Source organism: Rhopalosiphum padi, chromosome 2, assembly GCF_020882245.1.
Source record: "Rhopalosiphum padi isolate XX-2018 chromosome 2, ASM2088224v1, whole genome shotgun sequence".
Classification (NCBI taxonomy): domain Eukaryota; kingdom Metazoa; phylum Arthropoda; class Insecta; order Hemiptera; family Aphididae; genus Rhopalosiphum; species Rhopalosiphum padi.
The window spans coordinates 58,550,189-58,565,179 of NC_083598.1; the positions used below are offsets into that span (position 1 = coordinate 58,550,189).

The following is a 14,991-nucleotide window of genomic DNA, read 5'->3' on the forward strand; positions in this document are numbered from 1 at the left end:
ATGAAATCAAAAATCACATGACTAATAATGAAAAATATTCGTTGAAAAAACGGCTGACGGCCAATGGGCTTTGTTCAATCACGACAAATGTAAAAAACGGTTGTTACAGCTAGAGGCACGGTGGCTATTGAGTAAACACACGGTTTCATATAAAATCTAAGTTTGATCCACTTGTATGATTTAGAATTTAGATAATTCCAGGCGTGGGGTCAGATAATATATAATTCTATAGCTGAAAATAGATCTTTCAAGGACTGCACCATCACGCTTATATTTGTTGACGTCCAAAACAACATGACTATAAAATACGATTTTTAAAAATGGACTAATAACTATACCATTGGTGCAGAGCAACTTACTGTAAACTACAAGTAACTTATGCTGCATAGTACATAATATATAATGCAAGACAGAATAGTGACCATGACAATATTATTGTATTGTTGAATTTCTTTTATAAACTTATACACGTAGCTGCGAAAAGTAAGATGGACGTCAGTGTATACGTGCATTAATGTTTGTATGGTACATGAATTTAATGACGCAATGACGTATTTGATTGATTATTTTTGAGTGGAGCGAAATTTAGTTACGAAACTATAACGACTTATTGTAAATATTAAATAACAATAAAAACCCCCATTTTAATTATAATGCCAAATGTATTTAAAATTGTGTGTAATAGTCGCTACCACAATATTATTCCAGTGTTCATAAAAATGAGTAATACATTTAAATAATTTATAAATATTTTATAATAAATATGATGTTTAGGCTATTTATAGATCATAAAATATACATAATTATATTGCTAGTATTAAGTAATTAGTTTTGTGAAATATGTATAGGCACCTGTAAAAGTACATAAGTGATGGGTCAATGGATGATTATTCAGTGAAAAACAAATTACCATTCTAAAAATGTCTAAATTGTTCACGTAAAGTTCTTTTCAATATGTACTTATTACGTATACATTTTCAATTTTTTAAGCTGAAGCATATTCTAAATTATAATTTGTTCATTGAATATGCATTTCACGAAGTAGATACAAAAGATTATCTACGATATATATATAAATAAAATACTTATGTAATTTATTTATGTGCTTAGCCACGTAGATATCGGAGGCTGGTGGATTATGGTGATTCCCTCATTTGAATTATTTGTTGTATAAGTGTAACTGAGGATATGATTACATTTTACAGAAAGAAAGTTTTTACTAAATTAACGTGGCATTTACATTTATAAATCTAACGAACACCTATACTACTTTTTATACATACTAATATCTTTAGATTCTTAAACTACAGAAAAATGTTAAACGTATATTAATTTTACATAAATGTGTTATATTTTTGTCTGTAATTATTTACTTGTTCAAAGTTACATATTATAGTTATCTTATAAAATAAATTTGATATTAACATAATATGTAGATGTCATGTATAGTATTTTAAATGTGTGGTACTTAGAAGTTATTTCAGTAGCTTCTGAAAAAAAAGTGGAAACGGAAAATAACTATTAATTTGACAAAACTATTTTGGTTAAGAATATTATTTCCATTAGATTTATTAAAGAAGTATAGTAATATAATGAATAGTTCCTCGAATATGATATAGACCAAGGGAAATTATAATGTGCCATTGATTATTAAACAATAAAATATCTTTCAATTACAAAAAAAAAAAATTATGATTTAATAAAATGAAAACAAATTGAAGTATAAAAGTTTTTGATTGATGGAGGGGGGAAAATTATCCTGGAATTCCCACTAAAATACGCGCGCGTTGCGCTTATAATTTTATTAATTCTGCAACCATTCAATGTTGAATATTTGGTCTTCGAACTCGTGATCATTCCGTTGCAGTAGTTCGTTAAAGAAGTTTCATTCTTAACGCTTACATAATAACTACATATTGTTTTATATAAATGAGGTAAGAACTAAATTATATTTCATTAAATGTTTTAAAATAGAAATAATGTTTCTCATATAGTATTATCTTTATTTAAATTAAATACTAATTATTTCTGTTAAATTAATAAAAGAAAAGTTGTTGACTAATGACTAATGTATGCATTTTGATTAATTATTAAGTGATAAGAAAAATATATATAGATCTTATATTAAATTTTTAAGTTTTTTGACAGATCCTAAAATTTTTTATTAAAAATTTGAAATGAAAAACTGAAAAAAAATATTGAAAATTTCAAATACCTATAAATAGTTTAAAATTTGTTTAAGTATGTTAATATATTTAATCGTGTATAAAAATTATAATATAAGTAACAGTGGAGCTTTTCAAGTTCGTACGATTAATATTTTTTGAATTACAACAAAAAATTAAAATTATTTGATAAAAAATCGTTATTTTACGTGTGAATATTTAATTTTGGAAAAAATTTAAACTTAGATGTACGTATAAATATTTGTTGAATTACATTTAAATTAAGGAAAAATTATATAGAACTTTACATTACATTTTCAAATACGAAATAATAATATAAAAAATATACAATTATAATTTTTAACTACAAAATAGTTTGCAATTTTTTTTTAGGTTTTTGAAGAATTGCAAACGATAAAAATCTAGAACGACTGAAAGTATAAAAAAGTAGGTATAAAAGAGTAATTTGCTTGAATACCACGGAATAAGATAAGGCTTTCTTATCAATGGAATTACCTAAATGGCAACAATAATATCGTGTTTATATAATAAATTATTGTATAAATATAAACTGATGAAACCGATTAACACTGACAAAAAAATAAAACCAAATTTTCTACTTTAAAAAGATGGTGTATGCATTCAATAATATTAAAAACATGGATTTTAAATAAATTACTGGAAAATAATTAAAACTGTTGGAGGAGCGATCGGTTTTTTGTTGTTTGAATATCCAATTTCATCAAATTTGAACTTGTACTGTATTTTTGTAAATTTTAACTGGTGCAAAGAAAATATATAAGAGATTTTTTATTAATATTTAAAATATAATATTAATTGAAAAACCTAAAAAAAAAAAATTTATTAAGTCTATAAATTGTTCAAAAAGAACCAAAATATTTTGAAAATTATATCATGGTATTATGTTTTTGAAAATAGTTCTATAAATATAATAACAATATAAATTGATTTTGTCAAAAATTGGTGCTACGTAATATCCCCGCACGTTTTTCTCAATTATTAAGAAAGATGTAAGAAATAGTATTACATATTAATATATTATTATTATTCACAAAAAATCTGGGTAGGTAACACATTTGTGGTGATCTTATGGAAAAATAATCAATAATTTACCACATGTACTAATATTAAAAAAAAAAAATTACATTTTTCAATAAGATTTAGATTTTAAGTGAATTAAAAAGAATGTATGATAAGCATTTAAAATATTTCTAAATATAAATTGAATAGGTAGTATAGATAGCTCTGTCATAGATCGTTTTATAAATGCTACTATGATCATTGACGCAACTAGGTCTAAAATATTAGGAGGGCTGCAAGCCCAAATACCTAATTTAATTTACTTACTTTCGTGCTTTCCAAAAAATTTAGGAGAATTGTCTGGATTATTTTCATTTCAATAGTAACAACTGTACAAATACGGATAATTTTTTTTGTATATTAAAAATACTAAATAAGTTTTTTTGTTCATTTTTAATCAAGGTTTCTCATAACAATTAAGATTTGGAAAATAATTAAATAAAAGTTTACTTAAACCAACTATACAGCAGAACTACTTCCCCGGCTAATTTTATATAAAATTATAAATAAGCAAAAATAAACCAGATAAATATCGTACTGTTATTAGACTGTGGTATAACTAGGAGTATACTTTCTTTGAGAGGGGGGGGGGGGGTGGCCAATTAAATAAATATTTTTATTTTTTTTATTTACAAATGTAGTAGGAAAGGAGGTGATCCCTCAACTATTTTACCTATAATACATTTATACGTGTAAATACTATAGGTAAGTTGCAGCTTTTGAAGTCTTGTAGAACTGCTAAATTAATGAAAACATATTAAGTTATTACTTACTGTACTTTTATTTGAATATTATACTATTCAATATTCATATGTGCATAATATAAAGTATATAATAATTTTATTGAATTATACTGATTGCATAAAACGCACACAAGAAATAATGCATAATATTTTTAAAATTAAAAAATATGTGTTATAATTTACAATAAATTAATAATGGCCTTCCCCCCACGGCAATAGATAAAACCTATGATTATACTGTTGGCTATTAACTAATCTAAATAAATACATTGAATAAGTCACGTAGGTAGGTAAATTATAAATATTTTAGTCATAGAAATTCATATTTAAGGTTATGTAGTGAAGCAAAGAATGTATTGGTTTTACAGTGATATCATAAACTATGGCAATATTTGCGGCAACGAGAGCGATTACGTGATATAAATTCCTGTTAGAGACAGCTGACGAATCTTATTCGAATTCTTCGGTTACTTTATGACGTTAAAAATAGTCGTGTTTTTCATGAGTTATCGTTTATTAATTATTTTAAGTATGACTTTATACTTAATATTAAATATACAATAACACGCTATTCGCTATTATAAGTTGTGAACACCAATTAATGTAATATTTTGCTTATTGATATCACATATGAATTAAGTGTCATGCATGTTACATGTCACTATAATAAATAAATACCTATGTAATTTTAAAAGAAAATCCAGTTAATGTTAAGAAATTAATAATAATAAAAATAATTATCTTACTAATATTATCATTTTAAAATTCTGCCTAGTGTCTGGAAATCCAATATATTATTATTTATTTTTATATATTTATATGAATTGATGTATTGTATAGTTATGATTAAGTACTGGTAAACTTCTATACTTATTAGTTATTAGTTATTATCATAAGTGTCCTATCTGCGGAAAATTTACAGGAAATTCAAAATTATTACACAACAAAAATAATATACAATACAATAATACATATTGGGTATAACCGTATAAGTTAATTTTGGATAATTTAGTTAATTAAAAATTAAAATATTAAAAATAACGTGAAAAACCTTGCATGTCCTATAGACATGTCCTATTCCTATCTTCTACATCCTGCGTCCTTCATGCAAACACCAATGTATATAATTAATAATGATATATCATATTATAGGTACTTTTTTACCTATTAGTAGGTTCATCAGTAAATTGGATTTAATTTCGCATTTGAATTCAGTTGGTATTATAAATATATATATCAGTATTTAACTTTTTATTTCCAATATTAAATGAAAAAGCCTTAGAAAAATATGGTTTAATGGTTAAATATTAATTAGTAATTACCAAAATTTAATAACGATGTAGGTAATTAAAAATACACTAAGGTAACAAAAACGATTTTTTTGGTACCTATTTAAAATAATTGTGTTTATTATGAGTTATTGATAAATGATAATTAATAATGAAAAAAATGTTCATTACTAATTAAATACTATGCATATTTTTTTTTTCAGTTATTTAATCTAAAATTTCACAATAATACAATATGGCTCTTGATTTACATCGTAAGTACATCGAGAAAAAGCAAGACAGTGCACCGTTGGTGCCAATCAAAGATATAATAAATTCTAAATACTATATGGATCCTCTGGAGCTTTTGGGCGAACGGAGCTTTAATGAACCTCGTGAAGTTGACGAGTCGGAAATAGGAAGTCCAATACAAGAGTTTTTTCGGGATGCAGTTGTATTTTTAACCGGTGGTACTGGTTTTATGGGAAAGGTTCTAGTGGAAAAACTACTTAGAACATGTCCTCACATTAAACATATTTATTTGCTGATCCGATCTAAGAAGGGCAAAAATGTCGATCAACGATTGGAAGATATATTTGAAGACAGGGTAAAGATAAATATTGATTGTTATACACTTTAATTTTTCATAAACGTACGTTTAATTTGTTTTGTGATTTGTTTCATGAGTAAAAATATAATGCAATATTAATCTCTTTTTCATTTAATTTTCAATCTCTAAATAAATTGACGATTAATTGCTTCACAGATTGGAAAAAAAAAAGTTAAATTAATAATATCCTCGTACAACTATTTATTTAGTATATAAAATCTCCCACCAATAAATTTAAGGTTCAATATTGTATACATATAAATATAAAAATGAATTTAAGTGTAATATATTTTTATTAATTATATCAATAATTTTAATTTTATAGCTGTTCAAAAGATTAAAATATGAAGTACCCAAGTATTATCATAAAGTTTCTGGAGTAGCCGGTGATTGTGGTTTACCTGGTTTAGGATTGAGTGTAAGCACTCGAAATACATTAATTAACGAAGTAAACATAATTTTCCACGGAGCAGCTACTGTGCGTTTTGATGAACATATTCGTGTAGCTATGAACATAAATGTTTCTGGAACAAGAGAATTAATAAGTTTGGCCAGGAATATAACCAAATTGAAGGTAAAACTAAAATATAATGGATAATATAATATTGGTAATGTATGACCAAGTTATATTTTTATAGGATGAGTTACGTACTTAATGATTTATATTAAATTATATTCGCACTTGAAAACAGTATTTAAAAAAAAAAATTTTAACTAATAATTCAAAATTTAAATAATCTGTGTACCCAATACTTGATTATCGAGTCTTATACTGTACGTATTGAAAGTTTGGTATCACTGCAGTAAGAATTGTTATTATTATTATAATGATTTTTTTGTGATTAATGTTATTGTTCTTATAAGAAAGAAAAAAGAATGTTCTTGAACGGTATTGAGTAATAAAAAATGTGTAGTATATTAGAGTTATAAGTGTATTTGTAATGTAGAGTAAATTAACAAAAATAAGTACTAGGTATGATATTGTTTCTAAATAGGTTTTATAACTTTTAAACGAATCTAAATACTTATGAACATTGAACTTTTACTATGATTTTCAAATCAATTAGGTCATAGCACATATTTCTACTGCATTTTCAAACTGCAATCGAATGCATATCGATGAACAATTTTATGACCCTACTGCTGATTATAATGATGTATTGAAATTAATTTCTTCTACCGACGATAAAACACTTAATGATATGACTAGCAAGTAAGACTATCATTAATACATTTTTATTTTATAGGAGTAATAACCTATAATAATATTACATCAATATCAATAATTTTATCATAAAATAATATTTATTACTTTTAAGAATCATTGGCGATTTACCAAATACTTATTCTTTTACAAAATGTTTGGCAGAAGATGCTATTCGAAAAGAAGCACAAGATCTTCCAATATTAGTTTTCCGACCCACTGTGGGTATGTATAAAAATATAATAATTTGCTTTTGTGTTGTAGATAAATTAGTACAATATTATTAATTCATTACCTATATTTGTTTAGTGGTAGGTACTTACCGGGAACCAGTTAGAGGTTGGATAGATAATGTATATGGACCAACAGGAATCGTAGTGGGAGCTGGTACTGGAGTATTACATACATATTATCTTGATTCTAATATTGTAACTGATATAATTCCCGTTGACATTGTTGTAAACGCTCTCATATGCGCTACTTATAAAACAGCAATCAGCAGGTAAGTTTAATTGAAATTTCAATAATTATAGTTTTTTTTTATTTGTCGTGTAAAAAGTTAAACAATATTTGTTGAATTTAATGGATTCTATATAGATTTTACATTAAACTGTTAAAATAAATTACGTAATATATCAACTAAGTATATGAATGTGCAATGTAACATAGATTACATTTTTGTTTAGAGTTTTCATCTTTAGCGATTATTACAACAAATAGTTTATAACGTATTTATCTAAATAATATATCTATATAGATACAAAAGAAGAGAGAAAGTAGGTACATTGTGATAAACAATGAATATTAAAACTGTTTATTACTGTATTACGTAAGATATTTAAGGAAAGGTTAAACCAAAAAAAGAATTAAGGAAGTCGCTCTGCTATATAGGTAGTAGATCTTTAGTGAACTTTAATGGTAATAGAAGTATTAAACTTGAGTTCAACGATAAATCATCGATTACGAAAAACTGTTTTGAGCAGAGATGGTGTGTCAATCTCTGTTTATAAGTATATTTTATAAATAAATTAGGTCAAGCTATTTGACATAGCAAACATTTTTTTTCATCAATTTTTATTAGAAAATCAAATTGAAAATGTTTATAAAAGCTCAACATCTTATGAATTTTTAACTAAAAAATAAGTTGCAAATTTTCACAATTTTTACAAAATTTGTTAACTTCAAACACTCATAAGAAGTTAGTGTAAATTTATGCTTACTTTTTTTATTTCTTATATAAACAACAACTTATGAGAAACTTGTATAAAATATTTTATCAAAATGTTTAGAAAAAAAGTAAAAAAAAAATATCATGGCTATAATTAGCTCAAAAAAGGTTAATTATTTTTTAATTAAATAAAATAAAAAATCGATAATGTCAATAACTAGTTTCGCGTAATAATTCGCAGTTTTCCCTATTATTTTTTTCTGTAAACGTATCGTAATTTAAACAGGAAAGTGCAAGACAAGGCTTATGTAATTAACGATGTGTGAACTATAAGAGGTGGTTGTGAAAGTGTTGGAATTTTGGTCTGAACCATGATAATTGTTAATGTTTATTTGAATGACATTCAATTTCGGAACACTTTATTTTAAAATGCAACTCTATAATGTCTATATCTATTTACTGACCAGATAAACTATTGAAAAGAATGCTGTGTAATCATCTCTGTTGCATGCACAATATTGTTGGTAACTTTATGCATGTTATATTATTTATAGGATACTAGCATATGTTAATAACAAATTATGTCAATTTTAACCATAAATTGTGGCAAGATATATATGTTATATCTTATGAGTTCTAATAATTTATGAAACATATAGAAAATAGAATTGTTGTTGTATAGTAGAGATCTCTGAGATCTCCCCATAATCCAGAAGATATTTATATTTATACAATTTATATCCAGATCTTAAAGGGTAAGAATAATGGCAAGATGTGATGCTCGCAAGACGAACATTATGATTTACGGATTACAGCAGGCCTTGTTCTTTCAATTTAAATAACAATTTACAATAATGAAAAATAAAATTTTTTTTCATTGAATGTCTGGTTTTATTTCGTGGCAACTTCAGATTGGGCAAACATTACTTATATGATAATTGATAGCTATAACTTATAATAAATTATATGAAATGTTAACCATGGAGTAAAGCAAGTTCTCTAAATGCGTAGAACATTTATTATGTATAAATAAATTAAAAACAATTAAGGAAAAAATTATTTATATTCTGAGCGATGTAGGTATGTATTACAATATTCATATTTTTAATAAGTTTATAGTGATATCATGTATCAACAATTTAATCATATAGATATTATAGGTTAAAAGTCACGATTTAAAAGTTTAATAGAAATATATTATAAAGATCATTTTCTTTATACCTACAGAAAATGGAAGTTGAATACACATTTAGTCCATGTTTGTAACGTTTTTGTAAAAATTGAAAAAGCTACTAAAATATTAGTAAAATTAACTTTTAAGAAATTCAGAAAATAATAACTATAAACACGGAGCGATTTAATTGTACGCGGTCGTGGTTTTTATCTGCGGCGGATAATCGTCTACAACTAAACACGGGTTATTAAAATGGGTAAATGCATACGGAAAAATCGAATCACGCAGCCGACTACTTTGATCTAAGCGTGTTTAATTTTCAAGTGAATGCGAAATGAATAGTCCGATAATATTAAACCGCGTATTTCAAATGGACTTGTTCAGACGTGGCTGCGTTAACCGCCGCGATCCGCTAGCGAATACTGAATTTCCATTAGTAAAAAAAACCTTTAGTGTAGTAACATAACAATAACTCAGGTGTAATGCCAGGTTTTTTTTTGTAGGATGTTTTAATTTACATATATTCAAATAAAACTTGTAGGGGGGGGGGGGGAGAGTTTCACAGAGTGTTAATTTCTGGAATCGCTAAGATCTTAATAAGTATTAAGACAATTCCGCATGATTTTTTATGCAACGTTGCCATTACATTTGTTTGTGTTAGTAACTGGTTAAATTATAATATAATTTATTATATGCACATATTGTATATACACAAATGTATTATATTATAATAAAAGTAAAGTAGTTATATCTAAAAGTAAAAAGAACTTAGAAGTCAAGAAAACCAGTGTCAAGTATATATTTATTATTTATAAAATCAAAATAATAATTTGAAAATAATTTTTTTTTAATTTTCGTCACTTAGTCAGTGAAAACAAATATAAGCACTACTCATTCAGCGGAAATTTTTATAAATTTGACTTTAAAGTAATATAATTTTTTTATAAGTTAAATGTAATAAGATAAAATACTTTTTTTGAGTGGGCTAAGACGTTATTTATGTTTGGGTTTATGTTCACTATCCCTATACATAATAATATCAGGAAGGTGTACAATAATATGAAATAACTATAAAAATGTATTATAATATTACATAAAAAAATTATTTAATTATATTTCAAGTTTTCGTTTTTGAATCTGTGATGGCTTATTATTGCTTTTTAACCTATTAAAAATAATAATTTTTATATAACATAACAATACTAATTACTAAGTGAAAATTCGATACAAGACCCGGTTTCTGTATCTTTATTACTTTATTTACATTTATTGAACGGTATTTAAATTATTTTTAGATTGTATATATATGCATTATTTTTTATGATAATTATTAGTAGTTATGTTAATATTATTATACATTTTATCTGAATATTTAAATCAATGATATTATTATTATAAATATTGCTGAATTAAATATATTGTACAGTTAAAATATTTTATATTTGTCTTACGTTTTGTTTGCAGGAAGTATGATGAAATACCAATATATACATGTTCAAGTTCAAGGCAAAAACCAATTAAATGGAATCAATTTATGGAGTTAAATAAACGTTATGGTATTTACTGGCCTACAATTCGAGCAATTTGGTATTATTCGTTTTGGGTTACTAAAAATCCATTTTTATACGCAATGTTAAATTTTTTCTGTCACATTGTGCCTGGCTATACACTAGACACATTGGCACGTTTTGCTGGACAAAAACCAATGTTAGTAATGATTTAAATAAATAAAATGTAGGTAAGAGGTGATTTATTTAAGTGTATACATTTATTATTTTGAAAAGTCGACTCATTTTAAATTATAAAAATTATTTGTTATTGCAATACAATATTCTGAAAATAAATTATATTTTCATATTTTTTAGGCTATAGTTTTTACTTTTTTGAATGTCAATACATACTTTTAGTTTCATATTCCAAAGCAACATATTTTTCGGAGTATTTCGATACATAAAAATCAAATTTAAAACGAGTAGTTTATTAGTTGAAAGTATTAAAAGTTAAGATGAGTGGAGTAGTCAATCAACATTTTATTGTTCAATGTGTCACTCTGCTGTACTACTCCGCCTAATTATTATCTATGAATAATTTTTAGTAATTAACTAGGTACCTACTCTTTTGAAATTTGATTTTTATGTATCAAAATACTCCAAAAAATATTCTGTTTTTGAATGGAATATGAAATTAAAAGTGTATGTCGTTTTTTAAAAAGATATATAAATAACAATTATATAAAAGATTATTTTGCAATGATGTGCAATTATGTAAAAAAAGATATTTTTTTAAAAAAGTTAAACATTTTTTAAATTGATTAGTGTAGACACTTAAATAGATTACCTTGTACATATATAACGAAGGTATAATATATTATAGCTTTGTATAATATTATTATTCGTGATTTTTCAATTACTATTTTATAGCTTGCCAATCAGTGGTAATTAGTTAAAATGATATAGTTTTATTTAAAAAAAATAATATAACTATATTATTGTATCTATATTTAAAATAGATTGATGAATATTTATAAGAAGATTGATAAAGTACGTGATATATTAGCCTATTTCGCTGACAAAGAATGGACGTTCACTAATGATCGATTACTGGCGTTATGGGATACTCTTGATAGTCAAGATCAAGAATTATTTAATTTCGACATACATCAATTATCATGGGATTATTTTTGTCAGGCACTTTGTCTTGGTTTAAGAGTTTACCTCGTAAAAGATGATATACATACATTGCCTGCGGCTAGAAAAAAATGGGAAAAGTAAGTAATACAACTTAGAAAAATCTCTTTTTTTATTTTAAATTAAAAAATATATATATTTATTATTAAGATAAATATTATTTAAATTTTTTATAGCTTGTTTAATATTAATTCGATTTATATTTATCTTAAATTTATCTAACTATAATTGTATTATTATTTTCAGATTATACATAGCACATAATATGCTGTTACTAATTGTGTACGGAATCGCGTTGTGTTGTATTTGGTTAATTGTAACTGTACCACTAAAATTTACTGGGCTAATGTAAAAAAAATTACGGAGATTTAAACCATAAACGTTTACTTAATGTATAATCAAGTAAATATAGGTATTGATTTATGTGATGACTGTTAAGTTCAAGTCTGGGTACGGTGACTATTGTAATTTTACCTTTAAATTGATTAATTCTTATTGATAGATAGTTGAAATAGCTCAAACTTTGTGTAAGTATATGATACGTCATTTATTATTACTTTTGAAAGTCATAGAAAAAATGTAAATAAATAATACGTAATAAAAGTTAACTAAGCCGTTTTTCGTTTTAAAATCGATTTTAAACATTTAAAATAGTATTATTTATAAATATAGTTTATTTATTTTATATTTTTCTATCAAATTAAAATTATTTTAATAATGTTGTATACTGTAATACATTTTAAATATTTTATTAGTTTATATATATACCAATTTATTATCTCTTAATAATACTGTTAACTACACTGTAAATGACTATACGTCACTATTCTTTAACAGTATTACTTTGTTGTATGGAATATTTTTAAGACTTTTTTTTATTAAAATTATGACTATATATTATAATGTTTCGATAATTAGACAATGTTGATGACTCAGTAAACGGTACCTAATGTAGTTTTATTTTTGTTAAATTATTTATATTTTTACAATCCTGAATCCTGAGCCTCAGAACAAAAATTTAATAAAGGTAAAAAATAAATTATGATTACATAATAGCTTTTATGATTTTTGTGAAATATGAATTTAGAGTTTTCTAATTTCTAGTTTTAGAGATTTAGATTTAGGAGTTGCAATTATGTACAGTTTTGTTTAGAAGAAAAATATCATTGTTTGATATAATATTGATTGATTTAAGTTTTAATTTGTTGGTCATTGGTCATTCTTTATTGTATATAATGTAATTAATTTACTAATAAATTAATATGATTTAATAGATTTTATTGTATAATTTAACATACCTATCGAACGACTTTATGTTTTTATAATTGGTTATTATTTTACCTAAGTAATATAAAATTGATTAGATTAGTCTTGTATTAGTATTGTGGCAAACAGTTCTCATCAGTTTCTTGTTATTGGAAAGAAAGAAAAAGATTTGTTTTGTACTGTACATATTTTAACAAAATATGTGTTAATGTCAAGGCCTCAAAAATAACATTATAACGGGAAAATATAAAAAATCAATTAACATAAAACAAAAACATTCAAATACTATAAAATAAAATATATTTAAACATAATTTAAAATTATTAACAAAAAATTAGTTACAAATATAACGTTATTAAAAATAATGTATGTCCTTGTTTATATTATATATATGACATATATCATCATTCCAATGAAAACCTTTTGAAAATTTTTTAACCTTTTAGGTATTAATTTTAAGTTGACTGGCTGTTGTTAGTAATAGTTTATATTTTCTAAAATATTTTATTGTTGTTTTTTTTTTATTAAATAATAAATATACTTATTAGTTATTAGTAAATTTTTATAATTCAGCTAATTTTAATGTTTACTTTTGATTGTATTAGTGTTTTCAATTTTATTTTTATTTTTAACTTAAACTTAATACGAAAAATTAAATAAATTTGAAAGTACAGTAATATAAAACATTAGAATTTTATAACGTTAATTAAATACTCGAAAACGTAAAATCGATATATATTTTTGTAAATAAAAGCTTAGAATTATGATGTATGTGCCTATTCTATGCCTGTATGGGATCGTCTCAGTGTATCATAACCATAAGTGTGAAAAAGTTTGAAAAGTATACATTAATAGTTGAAAAAAAATTTGATTTATATTAATAAGTTAAAATTGTAAACTGTAACTTAAAGAAATCCTATTAAATTCATCATAACTATACAATATCTACTATTTACAGTTTTTACGCTCTCAAAAAAATAGTACTTTCCTAAATGTTTTATAAAAATGTTAACTGATAACAATGACATCAAATTCTAAGTGATACGTGTATTTTGAAGTTATGACGCATTTATGTAATATTACAATTTTTGGTATAATATAATTCGTTTTAGTACTTATATTTTTAATTTAAGTAATATTTAATATACTGGAAAAATTAATTTTAAATAACAAATATAATATTCAAGAAGAAACTAAATTATATTTAATGGGTTTTATTAAAAACGTGTTAGTTAATAAATATATAATATTAGTTGAATGGTCATAGACTTATAGGTCGCGAAAAAAAAATTTAAAAATTAAAAACCATATATTGTTGAAATATATTTTATGTGCATTAATATTATTTAATGAATGGTCTAACTACAAATGAGTTTACTACCTAGTACCTACAAGCACACACTACGTATATAAATCAGACGTTAAAAGTAAGTTTTTATAGAGAATAGTTTAGTTACTTACACAATACACACACAAGTCACAAACACATATAGTAATTGGTATACTAATACAAGGACGTCTTCAAACATTTTTCAAGGGAAGAGAATATACATTTTTGATTATATATTATTAGTGTCGTGCCTATATTCAGTTGAAATATAGTCT

At 24.2% G+C, this 14,991-nt stretch overlaps 1 protein-coding gene across 2 annotated transcripts; it reads left to right on the forward strand.

The window, feature by feature from the left end:
* The first annotated feature begins 1,816 nt into the window (after positions 1–1,816).
* On the forward strand, positions 1,817–13,080 carry LOC132921988 (fatty acyl-CoA reductase wat-like). 2 transcript variants are annotated; one of them, XM_060985263.1, is made up of 10 exons: positions 1,825–1,934; positions 2,559–2,612; positions 5,502–5,884; positions 6,213–6,461; positions 6,955–7,100; positions 7,207–7,316; positions 7,401–7,593; positions 10,898–11,140; positions 11,943–12,200; positions 12,367–13,080. In XM_060985263.1, exons 3-10 carry the CDS (start codon positions 5,534–5,536, stop codon positions 12,470–12,472), a joined length of 1,656 nt encoding a protein of 551 aa, XP_060841246.1. In that variant the 5' UTR covers positions 1,825–1,934; positions 2,559–2,612; positions 5,502–5,533; the 3' UTR covers positions 12,473–13,080. The 2 variants fall into 2 exon arrangements, with proteins under 2 accessions (XP_060841247.1, XP_060841246.1); XM_060985264.1 differs by lacking the exon at positions 2,559–2,612 and having other exon boundaries at positions 1,817–1,934.
* The last annotated feature ends 1,911 nt before the right edge of the window (positions 13,081–14,991 follow it).

Bases quoted from the DNA above. Each gene is read 5' to 3' on its own strand.
- LOC132921988 (XM_060985264.1), top strand. From the start codon at position 5,534: ATGGCTCTTGATTTACATCGTAAGTACATCGAGAAAAAGCAAGACAGT. The intron at 6,462-6,954 runs GTAAAACTAAAA...CAAATCAATTAG, and splicing joins GGAATATAACCAAATTGAAG to GTCATAGCACATATTTCTAC. The intron at 7,594-10,897 runs GTAAGTTTAATT...TTTTGTTTGCAG, and splicing joins TATAAAACAGCAATCAGCAG to GAAGTATGATGAAATACCAA.